The following is a 19,179-nucleotide window of genomic DNA, read 5'->3' as shown; positions in this document are numbered from 1 at the left end:
AACTGAAATAGATGTTGATCATTATCTAGTGAATGCTAGAGAAGCGTAGCTTCTCTATAGTAAGGTGTCCACGTCTGTTACACTGCCGTAATCTAATTGAACTCCGGTGTCTGCCATTTATCCTCGGCGGATACCACACATATAACAGGGAAATTACCGAAACTTATTCTTAGTAGTATGCATAATTTTTATCGGGGAAAGGGAGATTTGTTCGGCATTTTAATCAATCAAATCCTTATTCGTATCTAAAAGATGGCAGTAAGTCAATAATTTTCAGCAACAGCTAAGCCAAACTATATTTTTTAAGCGGTCGAAGGCAATACAATTTTATATATCAAAATTTATAGCCATCTTAGTAATATAAATTGCCGTTAACTTTATTTTGTAAAATTCGAAGCTCTTTTTAGTGCCTATAAAAATTGCGTCATACAATACAAATATCCACTGATAGGCTAATACACAAAATAAATTACCAATGGAAGAACCGTTTACATTTGAATTTACCAATGATAGGCCAGTATGACGTCATTTTATAGGCGCTATAAAAAGCTTCGTAGACTGGTGAAAATTTATCCATGTTTATAAATCTTCATTACATATTCAAATGCATATTCAAGAACATATTCTCAATTTTCTTGCTACTTACTGAATAAACAAGGATGGCAACATCCATAAAAGCGAAGCACTGAAACGGTAGGACAAACGGACATTGACACTTGTTTAGTGTCTGAACTGAATAATCAGAATATTAAAGTATAAGAGTCGAAGCAATATTGTAAGTAAATTTGTTGAAAAACTGCTTGATACAGGATAATGTTTATGGACGTACTTTCATTTTTAAAACTTGATTATAGAGTTGCTTCGCTTAAATATTGTTTTTGTTGTCCCAGGAATCAATATATCAAAGATAAGATAAAATGGATAATTAGATCACATAAAAATTTATTTTTTAAAAAGTAAAAAAATCAACATTTTTAAAATGAACGTACGGACATTCTGGTAATGATTATAGAATTGCTACGCTTTCTAAATCGTACCTAACTACTACAGGAATCAAAGTTTGAAATCGATAGGACAATTCTAACATGCCTAAATTAACGAATAAAAGCTATCTATCTCGGACGGACGTACGGACGGATTGACCCTAATTATAGAAAAGCTTCGCTTTAAAAACACCTACAACGATATGATAGTAACTGTCAACTGAAAAGGAAATTTTAAATTTTAGAAAAGAATAAAAATAGACAAATAGTGGCTGGGACATGTGTAATGTGTATAGTTTAATGGTTATTTGTATGTTCGTTAAATCTATATAAAGCTTCGTTTTGGTTTTATGCAACATTCATTCAAATTTAATTTATATTTACTAAAGTATTGGTACGGCAGTAAAAGGTGCTTCAAATAAAAGCAATTGTTGAATACTTATGACGTCATGAGGCAACATAATGTCTGACTCTATATATATTATTATAATAACGGCTACGCCCCTAGAGGCCTCTAGTGTCACTTCAAATGCTTGTTTTTGTATTAATTTCAAATATCTATGTTTATACTGCGTTGATGTATATGTTAAGTTCAAGTCTCAATGTAAAAGCAAAAATATTTTTTAAAAATCTATTTTTCTTTGTGATTTTTGTGGTAACCTCCCCCAGAGTAGTAATAACCCTTCTCGGGACCTATGAGAAGCTACCCTGTCAAGGAGTACCTGATCGGTTCAGCTGTTAGGGAGATCTTTCGGTACAGACAGACAAACAGACATCCTGTTACTTTATTATAAGGATTAACAATTTCTTTATTTATCAAAATGCTTTTCTCTAATAAATACAGACAAAGTGTCTGCATGATATATATGAGATGTTAGTACATCTGTCTGTCTGTGGCTATTTGTGTCAAAACAAATCCTCTTATCCAGGTACAATCCTCAAATTTATCATATACAATATACATATTTTTAAGTAGTGATACTTTTGATACTAGCAGTTAAAAAAATAATGTAATTTTTAGTTATAACGTAGGCTTTCACTGCTACTGCCAATCAAGCACTGAACCCTTTACCATCATTTTTAAATACATGGGGGAGGGCAGGGGTTCTTTTTATTCCTTACACCTTATCTCTGCAGAGCCAAAACCTGCGTCGCCCTAACCCTCAGGGATTACCCCGTACCATCTAAACAGAACCTAATCTGTACTAAATCAATAATATAAAAATAACCCCCCCCCCCCCCTCCTATTTTAATCTATTTCAAAATATTGGGTTAAAGGTTTCTGTTTTTAACTAGGCACTTTGAGGTCAACTATCTATTACAAACTCAATTAATTAGCAACTAGCAACCAAAAAATATTATTCAATTTTTAAGTATTGGACTGTATTTATTAAAGAAACTAGCAGCTAAAGAATAATCTAATTCTGACATGAAAATCCTTTTACATTACATCTTCCTTTATATTCTTTGTGTTTATTTTATACTTTCTCTCTTCCAAGACAATTATTCTTAAAAGTATTTCAAGGACATATCTATAATACAAAGTAGAACGATGTCTGTCTGTCTGTCCGTCGTCCGTCTGTCCCTTAAGATCTCGGTAACCACTGTACTGATCGGATTCTACTCTTTAGGGAATATACCTACTGGTCCTGTGGTGGTTTTATGCTATTTTCTTGGGGGGTGGGACACCCCCAACTCCCCCCCCCAAAAAAAAAATCCCCCCCCCCCAATTTTTTTTCTTTTTTTTTCTTGCATAGGTACCTATTTTTCCACAATTTTTTAGGGGCGAAGCTGCTAGTGTCAATATAAAGTAGCGGAGTTTTTAACTAACTTTTTGTCCGCCAGTGTTAAAGGTATTATAATTTAGATTAATCATTAATAAATCAAAATTAAGTTCCCTATGCTGAACTTAAATGTATGTACATATATGTATAATTATTTTTCAGCAAACATAGAGTAATGTTGCGAAATTTAGATTTTTGTGTCTATTTAAGTTTGGCATAGGGAACTTGATTTTGATTTATTAATCTAAATTAATATTGTCATCAAGAAATCATTGATGAACAGTTGTCTATGTTCCATTTTTCGTAAAAATATTTTGTCTGTATGATATTATCTTGAAGAAACATATATTATATATGTATTTTTACAGTATTTCAAATGTATTTATTAACTTCTCTTATATGCCAATTCTTCCTTTTACTTAAATTAATCTTATTATATTAAGTAGTAAGGATTTTTTTAGTCTGTTGCTAAGAATTCTATAACTACTGAAAAATCTCCATTTTATAGGTTTCTGGATGGTTACAGGCTATTCTTTCTTTTTAAAAGCGAAGCTTTTCTATAATTAGGGTCGGTAAGTCCGTCCGTCCGTCCGTCAGTCCGTAATGGATAGCTTTTTTCGTTAATTTAGGCATTTTAGAATTGTCCTATCGATTTCAAACTTAGCATGATGATTTCTGTAGTAGTTAGGTACAATTTAAAAAGCGTAGCAACTCTATAATCATTACCAGAATGTCCGTACGTCCATTTTAAACATGTTGATTTTTTACTTTTTTAACAACCATTTTTATGTGATAAAATCATCCGATTGATCTAATTTTTGGAATACTGATTCCTAATACAATAAGGTACAATATTGTGAGCGAAGCATCTCTATAATCAAGTCATTAAATGTCAGTATCATTAATCAGAATTATGTATTTTTGCAAAAAAAAATTACGTATAATTTTGTCAAAACTTATATATTCATATTTTGTATATGCAGTTCTAGCACTCTACAAGAGTTAATGTTCGTCTGTCATACCGTTTCAGAGCTTCGCTTTTATGGATGTTGTCATCCCTGTATATCTAAGTTTGGCTTTAAGCCATTTTCCTACTGTCCTTATTCTAATCCAGAAATCTTAGATTCTAGGATCGCAACTGCTAGTACAATACGTAGAGTTAACCTCTAATTTTTCTTGTTTAAGTTCAGTTTTAATGGAAATATACCCACTAGTATACAATGGTTTTACGCTATTTTCTTAAAAAGTTGTAAAACCTTGAGGATAGGGGCGACGCTTTAGATATCTCTTTGGTAGCGACATTACTCTGTATTTGAAAATGCCTGCACGTCTGTAAGAATCGAAATGAGGGAAACGTTAATATCTCAGTTGTTATTCAAGATAGACAATTGGAATTTTTGGTGAAGATTCATGAACATAAGCTAAATAATACATTTGGACTAATTGTCTGTCGACCATGCTACCCAAAACAAAAATACATTTTGTTATGTAACTTTCATCTTTCTTTCTTTCTTTTTCTCTCTCTCTATTAATTATCACTGAGCATCTGCTTCTTATCTAACTTTCCCCTTTTTTCTATCCAACTTTTTGGGCTTTTCTTTTATTCCTTCTTGTTTAAAAAAAAGTGTCTTTATCTTAGTCATTTTTTGTGTGCCCCAATTTGATATTTATCTAATAAGTTAAGTAAATATTGTATATTTAGCTATATGGGAGTAATTCTATTTTCTTCAATTAATTGATTTTTACACTCTCCTTTTCAAAGATCGCTGATTTTTATTATAATTAGAATCAATATTTTATAAACCTTATTATCAAAACTTTTTTATGGTGATTACTTCTGTAGAAATTCTTTCTTTGTAGTTAGGATTTGTTTTTATTCCTTAATTAGGAAAAACAGAGAATTTGTATAATAGTAGCTTTACTACAAGTTGTACCTCCTAACTAATAATTTTTGCAAATTATAATTGTCTGATTGATATTAAACCACATATGAGGATTCCTGCAAGTACAAGATACAGTTTTCGAAGTGAAGCAACTCTATTACTATTTCCAAGAAAGTTATTTTTTTTTCTTTTCTTTTTTACTATTAATAAACACATATTATTAGGTCTATAAGCTATTTTTCTTACAAAAGTTGTATCTGTGTTCAAATGATAATTAATTCTTTGGTATAGTTTTGTCATTGTTATTTACTTTAATTTATTTGTTAATCAAAATAAACAATTATTATTGAAGGCTTCATAACCTGACTTTTTATTTAAGGCTATTTTCAATGTCACTAATTTGGTCCCAAAGCATATGTTTTAAGGTTGTAACACCTTAAGAGCGACGCTTTAGATATCTCTTTGGTACCAACGTTACTCTGTATTGAAAAATGCCTGCCCGTCTGTAAGAATAGAAATGAGGGAAACGTGAATATCTCAGTTGTTATTCAAGATAGACAATTGGAATTTTGGGTGCAAATTCATGAGCATCAGCTTGATAATTCACTTAAACTAATTGTCTGTCGACCATGCTACTTTAAACAAAAATACATTTTGTTATGTAACTTTCATCTTTCTTTTTTTCTTTTTCTCCCTCTCTAATAATTATAACTGAACATCTGCTTCGTATCTAACTTTCCCCTTTTTTCAATCCAACTTTTGGGGCTTTTCTTTTATTCGTCCTTGTTTTAAAAAAAGTGTCTTAATCTTAGTCATTATAGTATGCCCCAAATTGATATTTATCTAATAAGGTAAGTAAATATTGTATATTTAGTTAAATGGGAGTAATTCTATTTTCTTCAACCAATTGATTTTTACACTCTCCTTTTCAAAGATCGCTGATTTTTATTATAATTAGAATCAAAATTCTATAAACCTTATTATCAGAACTTTTTTATGATGATTACTTCTGTAGAATTTCTGTATTTGTAGTAAGGATTTGTTTTTATTCCTTAATTAAGAAAAACAGAGAATTTGTATAATCGTAGCTTTACTACAAGTTGTACCTCCTAACTAATAATTTAGGCAAATTATAATTGTCTGATTGATATTAAACCATGCATGAGGATTCCTGCAAGTACAAGATACAGTTTTCTAAGTGAAGCAACTCTATTACTATTTCCCAGAAAGTTTATATGTCTATCATATTTGTTTTTTTTCTTTCTTTTTTACTATTAATAAACACATATTATTAGGTCTATAAGCTTTTTTTCTTACAAAAGTTGTATCTGTGTTCAAATGATAATTAATTCTTTGGTATAGTTTTGTCATTGTAATTTACTTTAATTTATTTGTTAATCAAAATAAACAATTATTATTGAAGGCTTCATAACGTTAAATTTATTTGATAGACTTTTTATTTAAGGCTATTTTAAATATCACTAATTTGGTTCCAAAGCATATGTATTATTTGTTTTTGTATGTTTGACTACAACAAAACATTAGATATGTATTATTTTGCTAACAAGTTGCTTCCCTAGTAGCAAACAGCTTGAATTTTCATGTTGAAAAGGAATATTTTGGCAACTTTTGAGATGTTATTCTTATTTTTTATTTGTACTGAAATACTGACTAAAAGATTCATAGGGTATATACTTATTGGAGCATACAAAATTAAGATATCTCTCTCCAAAACAGACTAAAAAACAAAGTATGATTTACATTAGATGCTCTTAGATCAAAGGAATTTTTACAAACCGTAAAAAGTAAATTATATATTAATAGAGATTCCCAAAATATATTTATAGAATTGCTTACCAAACTAAATTCTATGGACAATAAAGAAAGCTGGTTTGGACAATAGAAATTTATTCTGATATAATGTTAAAGGAATTTTTAATCACAAATGGCCCAATGAGTTCTTACTCTACATAAATATGTACATTAATAAATCTATTAAAAGATAATTCAATTTTGGAATATAATGATTTAGTTTTAGTTCTCTTAAAAAGGTTCATATTTTTGATTTTTCAATATTTTAACAAAAATTAGTGGACAAATTATTTTTTTTTCTGGGCACAGGTACTCAACTATAATTCTTATAATTTATTCACAACATAAATATTAATAGGATTCTAATAATCATATATTTTTACAGACATGGGTCATAGATATGGTGTTAATGTTTACACAGTTATTACAGCAAATGTTTTGAAAGAAATATTGATTATTTTTTTTTTGTTGGAATTAGTTGCAATTTAATAAATGTTAAAAGTTAAAACTGATTGTGTTAGTTTTTTGAGAGAGAAATTTATCTTACGTGATGAATAGATCTTTCAAAACCCTAGCTGCATAATGATTGTTTGCTTACTATCATTCAAACAATAAATCATTCCAACACTAAACTTAATGTTTGTTTGTCTATCTTTATTTCTCGAATCAATCAAATAAAATAATAAATATTTGGTTTATTATGTTTTTTTTGCGAAAACAAAAATTTTTCAAAAAAGATCCTGTAGAACTGAAAGAAAATGTCTAAACCAAACAAATGTTCTCTTAATTAAGAAAAGAATGTTTTTTCCTCCGAAAAATGCAAAATAATCCAATTTAATGTGGAAAAATGTATCAAAACTATACAGAATAACAGGAAAACTTTTAACAAAATTCATAGATAATTTTCAGAATTCTATTTTTTGTAGAAATATGAACATCATGTATTTTAATAACAAAACTTAAAAAATAATGATTTTGTTAAATTCAAATTCAAATGCACAAAGACTTCTTTTTTTCATTGGTGGTTTTCATCAATAGGAAGTTGTATGAAAAAATCCGGGAGGAACGATGGTGTATAAAAGCGCAAATAGCCGCAATTTTCAGACATGTTCTGCAATGTCGTCTTCGTCTTCCTCTGTTGGATCCATTACTTTTGTGCTCACAACTCCCTAGGAAATCAAATATGAAGGTTTTATTTTCAATTTCCTAAGTTAATTGCTAATGTGTGTTAGGCTTTGTTTAATTAAATATCTTTAAAACAGTTCATTGATAAGGCTTTAACTATATCCACAATTAAAGAACATAAATTGTCATAGGATATTTTTGAAACTGGCAAACTTATATGTACAATATTTTTTAAGGGACCTTTTCTTTGTCCATTCAAAAAGAATCAATATATTGTTACTTGAATCTTTCACCCGATTCTTATGTTTCCAAGAAAAGTGAAACTTGGGGTGGGCTGAAATAACGATTCCCTACTTCCATCCCTTTCCCTCCTACTGGATAAATGAACTGACCAATTCTATATTAGCAAGCTACCTTTATGACAATTGTTCCCCTGTCATAACATCCACGTATATTCTACATCCATTTCCAAAGGTATTCCTTGTCCTAGAAGCTTTGGAAAGTGACATGTGTGATATCATAAAAATACGTCTTTTAACAATCTCTTTTTTTAATGGTTTCCTTTTTCTACTTTTCCTCTCATCCTTCCTGTTTAGACGCATTTTTATGACGTCACACATGTCACTTTCCAATGCTTCCTTGCCTTACTGTAAAAATTGTCATACCTGATGTGTACATTGGACAACCTGTGACCGCTTCTCGCCACCATAGTTGGCTGCCCGCATCCGCTTTTGCCTCAGTGAAGTCAACACCAACACAACCACCACGCTCACATAGAATAATGCAATCACCTGAAAAAAGGTGTGTTTAATTTTATTGTCTTTTTCATAAATAAAGTTAAACAAAAATGTCAAAGATTCCATTCATGGACGAATTTTAAAATCTACACATTAAAGTTAACCTTCTTTGATAAAAATACTCTAAAAAGATATTTTTGTTAAACCTACTATAGTTAGAATTTTAAAAAATCAGTTTTACCTGACGAGGCCCATTTTGTTCCGAATTTGTATCACTTTTGAAAAGTGCGACTCCAGTTACGTCATATTTTTATTTCCCGAAAAAGGGAAGGGGGAAAGAAAAAAAGGGAAGGGGGAAAGAAAAAAAGGGAAGGGGGGAAGAAAAAAGAGATGAGAGAAAAGGGGGTTTTCCCCATCTCTTTTGAAGAGATTTTTTTCCCCCCTTCCCTTTTTCGAGAAAGAAAATATGACGTAACTGGAGTCGCACTTTTCAAAAGTGATACAAATTCAAAACAAAATGGGCTTCGTCGTTTTACCTACATTATTCTATAGAAGTAATTTAAATGAAGCTTTTCATAGTGCATTGAAAGAAATGTCGTCATACTGGCCTACCTTTGGTCAATTAAAATGAATACAGGCCTGCCATTGGTAATTTATTTTAACTTAAATCTATCCGCAATTAATTATAATTTGTAATTAACTTTAGGAAGCAATTGAATGTGCTTGTTTAAATATAATATTTCATGTTTCAGATTAATGAGATCCACCACTTGTTATCTAAATTAAAAATGCATAAAGTGCACCACAACGCAGGGATATAAAGGGATAAGACAATGGATGTTAAATTGATGTACATCCCCAATGATGATACAGAAAATTACCCCTTTTGAAATCATAATTAGTGGCTGAAACATTTGACGCCTACGTAAATGAACCAACCAATCAAAATTAAATAAAAGTCCACAAGGTTGTAAAGCAAACGAATAAGAAAACGTTGTTATTAGACTTTGGGAACTAGTATAATAAACAGCCCAATGTTCCCTCACTCCCTGAATCTCCCAGGTTTTCAACACTTTAATCAAAACTTTTAATGGCTACATTTTTTACACATTTTATTATTAATGCAACAAAGTTTTTTGCGTTTAAATTTGTATTAATCTTTTATAGAACTGACATGATAAGCTTAAATGCCAGGAGTTGACTTAAATTTAACTTTTTGTGACAAAAAATTGGCAAAAATGCTTATAGCTATGTTATCTAGTATCCTTAAATTTTGTATGTGTTTTGGCAGAGCACGGCAGACGCGCGTAAGCCGCCTGTAAACCGCAGGGAAGTCAACCTTTACAATTTCAAAAATAGTTCGAAGTTTAAACCTAATCCAAATATGGTAATCCCTCTTTTCAAAACAATTGAAAATTAAAGCTTAGTCGCCGCTGCAAAGCCCTAAATAGAAGCGTTAGTTTTAACTAAAACATAATCAGATTATTCATTATAATACCTTATTTTATAACAATTATTGAATTATCTTTTTGTAAGAATAAAAAGAAAGAGAAAGAGAAAGTATGTAGAGTAGAACAAAAACTTTTTAAGATTTAAGATATTTGGAAAGGTGGACAAAAACTTTTGAGATCTTTTCCTCAAAAACTTTTAATTTATTCAAATTGTCATTCTTTAAAATTAAACTGATATGTACATGTATTAGCTTAAACAAATAAGAACTTTCAAAATGTATGTATACAGTTTTAAATACTGAATTAATTAAATTCCAACACTTTATTTTATGTTACACAATATTTTTAACAACCTTTACTCTGTCCGTTTTATAGGTCCTTATCTTTATTTCTAAATCTCTAAAAATGTAAGATTTTGTACCTTGATGATAAAAGCTTGACTACTAGCAAATTATTGTTCAATAAAAGCAAATATAATTCCATTGATTTTAGAACTTTTTTTCACCTTTTTTTAGTTTTTAGTCTTCAATGTGTGTTTTAACCTTTGTATTTTTTTATGAAAATGATAAATTGCATTGTTTAAAAATGTAAATATAAAAATGTTCGTGCGAGTATGAAATATTAAAGTTTAACAAGATGATGCTTCAAAGTTTATGATAGCAGCACAAACTTTATTTTCCTATTTTTGCATAAAATTGAGTAAACTTTTTTATTAGATAAAACATTTGCTTCCTGATACAGTCATCTCCTACAAAACTCTGGTTAAAATCATTTATTCTTAAAAAAGGCTATTCCCTAAACCTTACCTCATCTTTTATTTTTGATTAGGACTATGGCTAAATTTTAGATTTTTTTACTTCTGCACAATTACTGAACATGATAAAATTTGCATCTTTCCATCCTGGCGGTCAAAGGATTCATAGTTTAGTTTAGTTCAGAGAGTCGGGCTGAGCACACGCATTTAGCAAGCTCTCCCCCGCCCTACCCCATGTGTTAAGCTCAGTTCTACCTTCCCCCTCTCTCTCAACTAGTTCCCCTCTCCCCACTGCCCGTGGTCACTCCGCAGTTGGAGGAAAGGGAAGACACTGTAGCCAGAGGGCACCTCGTATTTAGGCCTGGCAATGTGTATGTGTTAACGTATCGGTCAATTGTTAACACAAAAAAAGTGAAAATAAAACATTAATGAATTAAAAGTTTTTTTTTAACTTATGTGTAACCTAATCGCTTTAACTTAATGAACAATTTTTGGTGAAAACACTCTCAAATTTTTTTTTGATAATTTTATGATAATTTATCGGTCTGGCAACATTTTTACCGGCGCAAAGTACTCCCGACAAATAAGCTCTCCCATTGGCTAACATTTTTTCGCGTCCCACCATTGGTCAGCTGACCCACACTCACTCAGCACCCTCGGTTCCGCCATCTTCACTTCATCATGGCCTGTAGTACGTGTGACAACCCAGAATATTGGTCAAAGTTTAAAACAAATTTGGACGCTGCTTTGGATGTTAAGTTTAAAGAATACGATGCGAATATAGCTAAGGTAAGGGATGAGCTTATTCATAGTACTTTTGCCAGTCATAAAACCGAAATAAACGATATTAAATTGAGAGTCTCAGATTTAAATGTTAAAATTCAATCTATCGAAGGTATAGAAAATTTCGTAGATGCTAAATCTGTTGCAAGTGAACAAAAAGCGATTAGGACCACGATTACACAACAAAAAGACTATTTAAACTCTATTGAATCGTCGAGAGAAAATTTCGTCAAATTTCAACTTCTACAAAACTCGATAAGAGAGCAAAGGTGCCGCGATTGGAGTTGTAGAATAGTGAATTTTCAGCAGCCGTGGAGCCGTGAAAATATTACAGAGTTTATCATATTTAGAAACATTATAAGGCCCACCCTTGAAGCCGCTCTTAAACGTGGAGAATTAGAATATATTCCCTCACATTTTTGTGATATCGTCGAGCGTGCCCATATGCTCCCATATACAAAGGGCCAGATCCCCGTTTTTATTTTTCGTTTTATGTCTAGATCCTACCTCGACGCGTGGATGAACAATAAGAAGGCTGTGCTTGACCGTTACAACGCCGAGATCAAGAGGTTCAATCCCAGGAACAACGCGTCACCGGTCCCGTTCTTCCCCAATAGGTTAGTCCAGGCGAAGCAAGATATGTCCGACCTCAACAGGAAGACCATGACCTTTGTGTATGCCACAAACCAGATTTCGAGGGCCAAAGTCGCTGGCCAACATGTCCAATTTCAGCTCAAGAACGGCAGCCGCTGGATACGCTGCCTTAACCCGTTTGGCAAAGACCTGAAGGAAATGGCCCAACCCATACCTGGAAGCGAGGATTTTTTTCTGTCAGAGGCACCGCCTATCCTTTGTTTCAACAAGCTAGCGCCTGAGGAAAGGAAAACATTCTTCTCTAATCAGGCTGACTTAACAGAGGATGACTTCCCAAGACAGTTTAGTACGATCACAGCCCACCCTTCCAGCACGATTCAACATAATTTAACGTCTGCCCCTGCCCCAGCTCTTGGGAACCTAGCTGTGTTCCCTCCCATAGACTCTGCCGCAACCGTCGCAACCGCCGCACATACAGCCGTTGCACCAGCCGCACAGCCCACACAGTCAGTACCTGCCGCCGTCGCATCCGCAGCCGCCGCTACAGCTGATTTCACTGCCGCACCTGCCGCCGCGCTCACCGCCGCACCTGCCGCCGTGACCGCCGCCGCATCTGCCGCCACGTCTGCCGCACTTGCCGCCGTGTCTGTCGCCGTACCTGCGGCATCTATTGCCGTACCTACCGCCACACACACCGCCGCACTTGCCGCCACGTCTGCCGCATCTGCCGCATCTACACCTGTCGTTGACTCAGCACCTTCCGTACCTGTTGCCCCTGTCGTTGACTCAGCACCTTCTGTACCTGTTGCCCCTGTCGTTGACTCAGCACCTTCTGATCCTGTGGCCACGAGGGCCAAAGCTAGAGACACCGCCAACAAAGCTAAGCAAAGCAAAGCTACAAAGGCGGTAATCACATCATGAGGTTAAGTATCTTATACGTCGGAAAAAAAGGTACTTAACAAAATTATTATCATCATTTTTAAATTCATTTACAAAGTGATTTATTTCGAAAAACTTAATGTTTATATCCACGTAAACTCTATATTATTATAATATTAATATTAAATATTACCCAACTTGTTAGAACGCCAACATAGCATATTAATTTCAATCTATTTTTCTTATTTTTCTGCTGATTAGCATATAAAATACTTGGAACTTGTATGAAAATGAGTAGGGGGAACTAAACTAGCTTGAAATGTGTTGCCACCCCCAACACACACATAAACTAAACGCTATCGGAATAACCATAGTAAATATGGTAATTTTTTTCGCTTTAACGATAATATATTGTATATTACCTATTTTTATTTGTCCACTAATATCTACTGTGTTTCAGATGTCCATACTTGATGTTAAGACGATTCCTCCTGCGGTGCTCCTGGACCAGCTCTGCTATGACAAACCTCCCTAATGATCAGATTAACCAGGATTACGGTAACTTAAACGATAACATTGGTCTAAATCTTATGAATCCGATTTACGGCGACTACTTTAACGATTTTGAGAACGAATTCGGAATAAATTGCGTTTTTTCAAGTGAACAAGGTATCGTACAGAAACTGAAAACATTCAATGAAAACCTTCTCAATATTTTTAGTATTAATTGTCAGTCATTACATTCTAAATACAATGATATTGTCTCCACTGTAGACTTCTTTAGACAACATGATATCCACTTAAATGTTCTGTGTTTTCAAGAATTATGGCTGAATAAGGATGTAAATATGGATTGCTATGGAATTAATAATTACGATTGGCATGTTAAACTCCGCACAAAAAGTAGGGGGGGAGGGGTGGGTATTCTAGTAAGCAAATATTATAAAGTAGATAAACTATTTGATAAATTTTCATTTAAAGAAAATATTCTTGAATCTATTTGCTTAAAAATTTCCCACAATGGACTAAAGTTTTGCTTACTAAACTGTTATCGGCCACCCAATCAGAGTAGTGCTGAAATAGAAGAATTTTTTGAACTTTTTTTGGACCTGATTGATAGAATAGCAGCTTTAAGCATACCATACTTCATTGTAGGAGATTTCAATTTTGATCTTTTCAAAATAAATAATATAAATAGCAACTCCATGAGAATTATTGAGTCTTTTTCCTTTAACGGTATCATAAATACCGTTACCAGAGCTACTAGAGTAACTAGAACCACTGCAACCCTTCTTGATTTATTCGGGGTAGGTAACTTTATTCAAAACCTAATGTCTTCCTTTGTCTTAACTTCAAAAATCTCCGATCACTTGCCAATTATTAATTCATTCCGAATAGACAGAGTAAATAAACCCAAACCTCCAGATTTCTTTGAAAAAAGAGAATTGAATGATGAAAACTTTGATGCCTTAAACTATGCACTCTACCACACTAACTGGAATCACGTTTTAAACCAAGACAACACAAACATTGCTTATGATAACTTTATTTCAACCTTTTTGAGACTTTATAATGAAAAGTGTCCAGTTAGAAAAAAACGAAAAAACAAACGTACCCAGCCTCAGCAGCCTTTCATGTCAGACTTTTTATTGCGTTGTAGATTGCATAGAGATATTTTGTACAGCAACTTTTTAAAAGACAAAACAATTGAAAATGAAAGTATTTACAATGTCTATAGGAATAATTACAATAGGCAAGTGAGAAGAGCAAAGATTGAATATTACAGACAACAAATAAGAGATGCAAACGGGGATGGGAAAAAACTCTGGAAAACCCTAAAGGAAGTCATTGGGTTTAGTAAATCTTCCCCTGAGTGCACATACCTTCAAGTAGGCCCAAACAAAATTGAAAATGACCAAGAAATAGCTAATGAATTTAATCGTTATTTTAGTCAGATTGGGTCTTCCCTAAGGCCTGAAATTCCTTCCACCCCCAAAAATTTCTTTGAATATTTACCACCCCCATGTCAAGATTCCCTCTTCTTTGAGCCATTGTACCCCTTCAAGGTTATTAATATCATTCGTAGTATTAAACCTAAGCGTTCCACAGACATAAATGATGTCTCGATGTATGTTCTGTCTCGCTGTGCTGATACCATTGCCACTCCCTTAACACATGTTTATAATTTATCACTTCAAAATGGCACTTTTCCTGAAAAAATGAAAACTTCCAAAATAGTTGTCCTTCACAAATCAGGTTCACTCAGCGAGGCAGATAATCATCGAGGAATTTCACTCATTGACAACTTTTCCAAGCCCATTGAAAAATATGTCTGTGAAACGCTGGTTAAGTTCTTGGAAGATCGGTCTTTTTTTAGCAACCGCCAGTTTGGCTTCATGAAAGGAATCTCAACCTTTCACAATGTATTGAACTTAAGCACATTGATCACCCAAGCACTCAGTCGAGACACTTCCTGTATGGCCATATTTTTGGACATAAGGAAGTGTTTCGACATGATAAATAGGGACATCCTTTTTAGCAAACTGGAGAATTCAGGGATAAGGGGGGTTGCACTTGATTGGTTCCGTAGTTATTATGCAAATAGGAAACAGCGTGTATATTTTAAGGGCCTTTTCTCCTCCACAATTGAATTCATTATCATTGGCGTACTTCAGGGGTCAGTCCTGGGACCAATTCTTTTTTTGATTTTTATCAATGACCTTGTTTCATGCAGTGAAGAGATCCTAATCAATCTCTTTGCTGATGACGCAGTGGGCTTCATTGAAAAGCAGAATATTATACAATTGATCAACCTTGCAAAGGAGCTTGTCCCCAGACTGACCCAATGGTACAATGCCAATAAACTTCTTATTCACCCCCGCAAGACCAAATGTATGGTCTTTTCCTCCCCCCGTGAGATACTCACCCCCGCTGAGCTCGCCGCTAAGACCAACTTTGAAGTCTATGTAAACATGAATAATCATAACGAAAATGATGAGTCAAAAATCACTAAGTTGGATCTTGTGAGCGGTACCAATGAGGGTAGTATCAAACACTTGGGAATTCAATTGGACGAGAAAATGAAGTTTTCTTATCATCTTGAAAAAGTCTATAGCAAAGTCTCTAAAATAATTTATAGTATGAAAGTAATGCGTCATTTGTTGGACAAGAAACACTTAAAGCTACTCTATTCTTCTTATATTAAGTCGAATATCGAATATTGTTGTCTCCTGTTCACTGCCTGTCCTATGTATCTGTTAGCACCAATCATTAAGTTGCAGAAGCAAGCCATTAGAATAATCGAAAATTTACCTAGCAGAGCTCACACAGCTGAATTCTTTAAATCTAATGGCATACTTCCATTTAACCTGTTAATTGAATTCAATGTTTGTAAATTTATGCACGCCTATAAATTAGGCAATTTTCCCAAAATTTTCGAAAACACCTGGAATTTTGTTCAAGACAGACATACGTATGGCACTAGGAACAGGAACAACTTTGCTTACGAACCGGGCACCAATAGAAACTTTCTCCTGCACGCCCCTCTTAACTCTTTCCCAACTATATTCAACAACCTTCCACTTGAAATTAAACTAATTGATAATAAAAATATTTTTAAGAAAAAATGTTTTACTTATTACCTAAACAAGATTGAGTTTTAAAAAAGCAAATATTTTAAAAAAGCAAATATTTTATTTTTGAAATTAAACTGATTGATAATAAAATTATTCTCAAGAAAGATATTTTACTTACTTATTACTTACTTTCTTAAAAAAAAAGCAAATACTTTATTTTTTCTCTTCCTCTATTTAACAATTTTTTGTTCTAACTAAGTTTCTATTCGTATCTTTAGCCCTCGACTTTTTGTAAGCACTTAATTTCTATACCAAAAAAATAATAAAACAGCATTTCTTTAACCTCAAATCTCAACGAGTAGGTTCCGTAGGAACCGACATACATACCTATGTATAGAGTAGCTTTAGCATAGTTTGTTTCTTATCCACTTTATTCATTTTACATTTTATATTTTGACTTTGACTTCTTCTATTATATTATATATTTTTTATCAAGCAACTAACGAATCGCGCAACCTCTACCTCTATTTTATCTAATAAAAAAATAACAAAGTTTTTTCATAATTTTGACCAAAAATATATTTATTTATTCAAATTTAGATATCGAAAATTTTGTTTAATATATGACTATCGCTGACTGGACTGGTTAAGCTCATGTAGTGGGCATAGCCATCTACTCGTCGTAGTCGCTGGAGTCATCGACGTCGTCGGGTTCCTGTTGGAGGAGCTCCTCCACAAGGTCCTGCTGGACGGTGACCAAGCGGTCCATGGTGGCGATGGAATCCATGTTGGCCTGGAAGGAGCGGGCGTACGTGGGCATTACTGAAATTAGCCTCACGACTAACCCATAGTTGGAGTACATCATGCGGAGGATCTCCTCATCGATGGCATCTTGGCGGAATCTCCTCCACATAAGTCTGTCGCCCTCGTACACGACGCCCATTAACCTCCTCTTGACCATAAACCAGAGGTCCAGACAGCGCCTGTCTACCCCCGGAAATGGGAGTAGATCAGGCACTGCCGCGAGGTTCAGCAGCTGCTGGACGCCGTGCACGGGTGCAGGATCATCGATTTCATCGCTTGAGTTCAACATGGCGATGAGCTCCTGCACCTGGTCTTGGAGGGGAACATCTTCTTCTCCTCCAGCCTCCTCCGGAACTTCCGGCGCCCCATCCGGTAAAGCACCTTGGCCTTGTCCAACTTCCTCTTCTTGATCTGACATTTCTGAGACAATTGAACTTTGACCCTACCCACCCCCATATTTATACCCCCCTTGTGTCTTAATACCATACATTATTCAATCTTAATTTAACTTATTAATTAATAAATAACTTTCCCTACTTCCGATTTCCCGCGTATTCCCCCTATGCTTTACAACCAATTGTCTCCCCCCCGCCCCCTCTTTTGCTTTATTCTTTTGCTTTATTCTGCCGTGCTTTACCGGAAAACCACTCTTCCCCCCTCCCCCTATTTTTCTCCCCCCCAGTATATACCAAACGATAGGCGCCGCTCCGTCTGTCTAGCTGGAAGTCACGGCCGCGCACAAACCACCCACCACTCCCCTTCTAGTTTTTTCCCCCCCTCCTCCCCCTAACCTGTTGAATTCCCTGACCCATCTCCCTTATTTTAACCAGTTTCTCACTTCACTTTTTTTTATGCTAATGAAAATTAATCCATAGCGAAATATTAACAGACATCCTATTACTCTATACATCCTTCATAAAAAATAAAAGTTCATAGCAAGATATCTAGGATTTATTAAACAAATCAATGAATTTATGATAATTTATGATATTTTAATACTTTTACTTTTTTGGATAAAACTAAACTGTATTATTCTTCAAAAACAATTTTATATTTCAATAGCCATATCAGTAACTTTTTGCAGTTTTTTTCTGTTGATTCATTGTTGATTTTTGTTGATTTTTGTGAACATCATGTGGACATTTCCGCGGGTGTTTTTGCGGATATTTTTGCGGATATCTTGTATATAAAGTCGTAGAGAACTTGACCGTAACTGGTTCAAACCGGAAATGGCCAACTTCTGGAACTATAGCTGGAGACAGGCCCCCTCTTGAGCAGTTATCCGCTCAGCAATTTCACCCAATTTAGCTTCATGAAACTCCATGTCCTTGTTTGGGTTGTATAGTGTGAGGGCCAACTCGGTTTCTAAATAACCCTGTTGGTATAGAAGACGGGCTACCTCACGACGTACTTCGTCACTGACATTGTCACCATTAACTATATTGAGAAGTCGTTCATATGTTATTGTCAATCTATTGCGTAGCGGCTGCCACATTTGTTGGTATTCTTCCTCTCCGAACATTTCGTGTCTAAACAATAGTAAGATTTAAACCTCACTAAAGCAAAGCTATAACCAAATTACGCGCGCAATAGCACGCCACAGTCTTTTTTAACATGACCCACTTTCACCCTTTTACCTTCAAAAAGGGGTGGAATCAATGGATTAATGATACGTTTTCGCCTTCCCTTAAAACCCCCTCCCCCCCCCCCTCTTCCTCTCCCATTTTGTTGCCCCATTCACAGCCATGCTGTGACCAGTTCTCAAAACACAAAAATCAGATTCCGGAGGAATCGAACCATACATATTTAGGGACACACTCCCATTATCAAAATACCAAAATCAGATTCCGTAGGAATCGCATATGACCTATTCTTAGGATTTTTTATATCCATTCTCAAAAATAAAAATCAGATTCCGTAGGAATCGAAACCAACCATTACACCTTGTTCACTTAAGTACACGATATGATTATTATTAGGGTATTCTTGTCCTTTTTTGGACTTTTCTTTGGTTT

The 19,179-nt window shown here is 34.1% G+C and overlaps 1 protein-coding gene across 1 annotated transcript in view; it reads right to left on the bottom strand.

The window, feature by feature from the left end:
* Window positions 1-6,541: 6,541 nt before the first annotated feature.
* The window catches only part of LOC145313933 (uncharacterized), a 48,377-nt gene continuing 35,739 nt past the window's right edge, over window positions 6,542-19,179 (bottom strand). Inside the window, exons 4-5 of the mRNA XM_080153594.1 lie at window positions 8,253-8,378; window positions 6,542-7,631 (exon numbers count right to left, since the gene is read on the bottom strand). Of these exons, the coding sequence (XP_080009720.1) occupies window positions 7,563-7,631; window positions 8,253-8,378 (195 nt within the window). The 3' untranslated portion in view covers window positions 6,542-7,562. The remainder of the gene's footprint in view (window positions 7,632-8,252; window positions 8,379-19,179) is intronic.

Source organism: Acartia tonsa, chromosome 3, assembly GCF_053477335.1.
Source record: "Acartia tonsa isolate MP-2025a chromosome 3, ASM5347733v1, whole genome shotgun sequence".
Taxonomy (NCBI): Eukaryota; Metazoa; Arthropoda; class Copepoda; order Calanoida; family Acartiidae; genus Acartia; species Acartia tonsa.
Note: the sequence above shows the minus strand (reverse complement) of the source record. Positions and strands in the feature narration are given on the sequence as shown.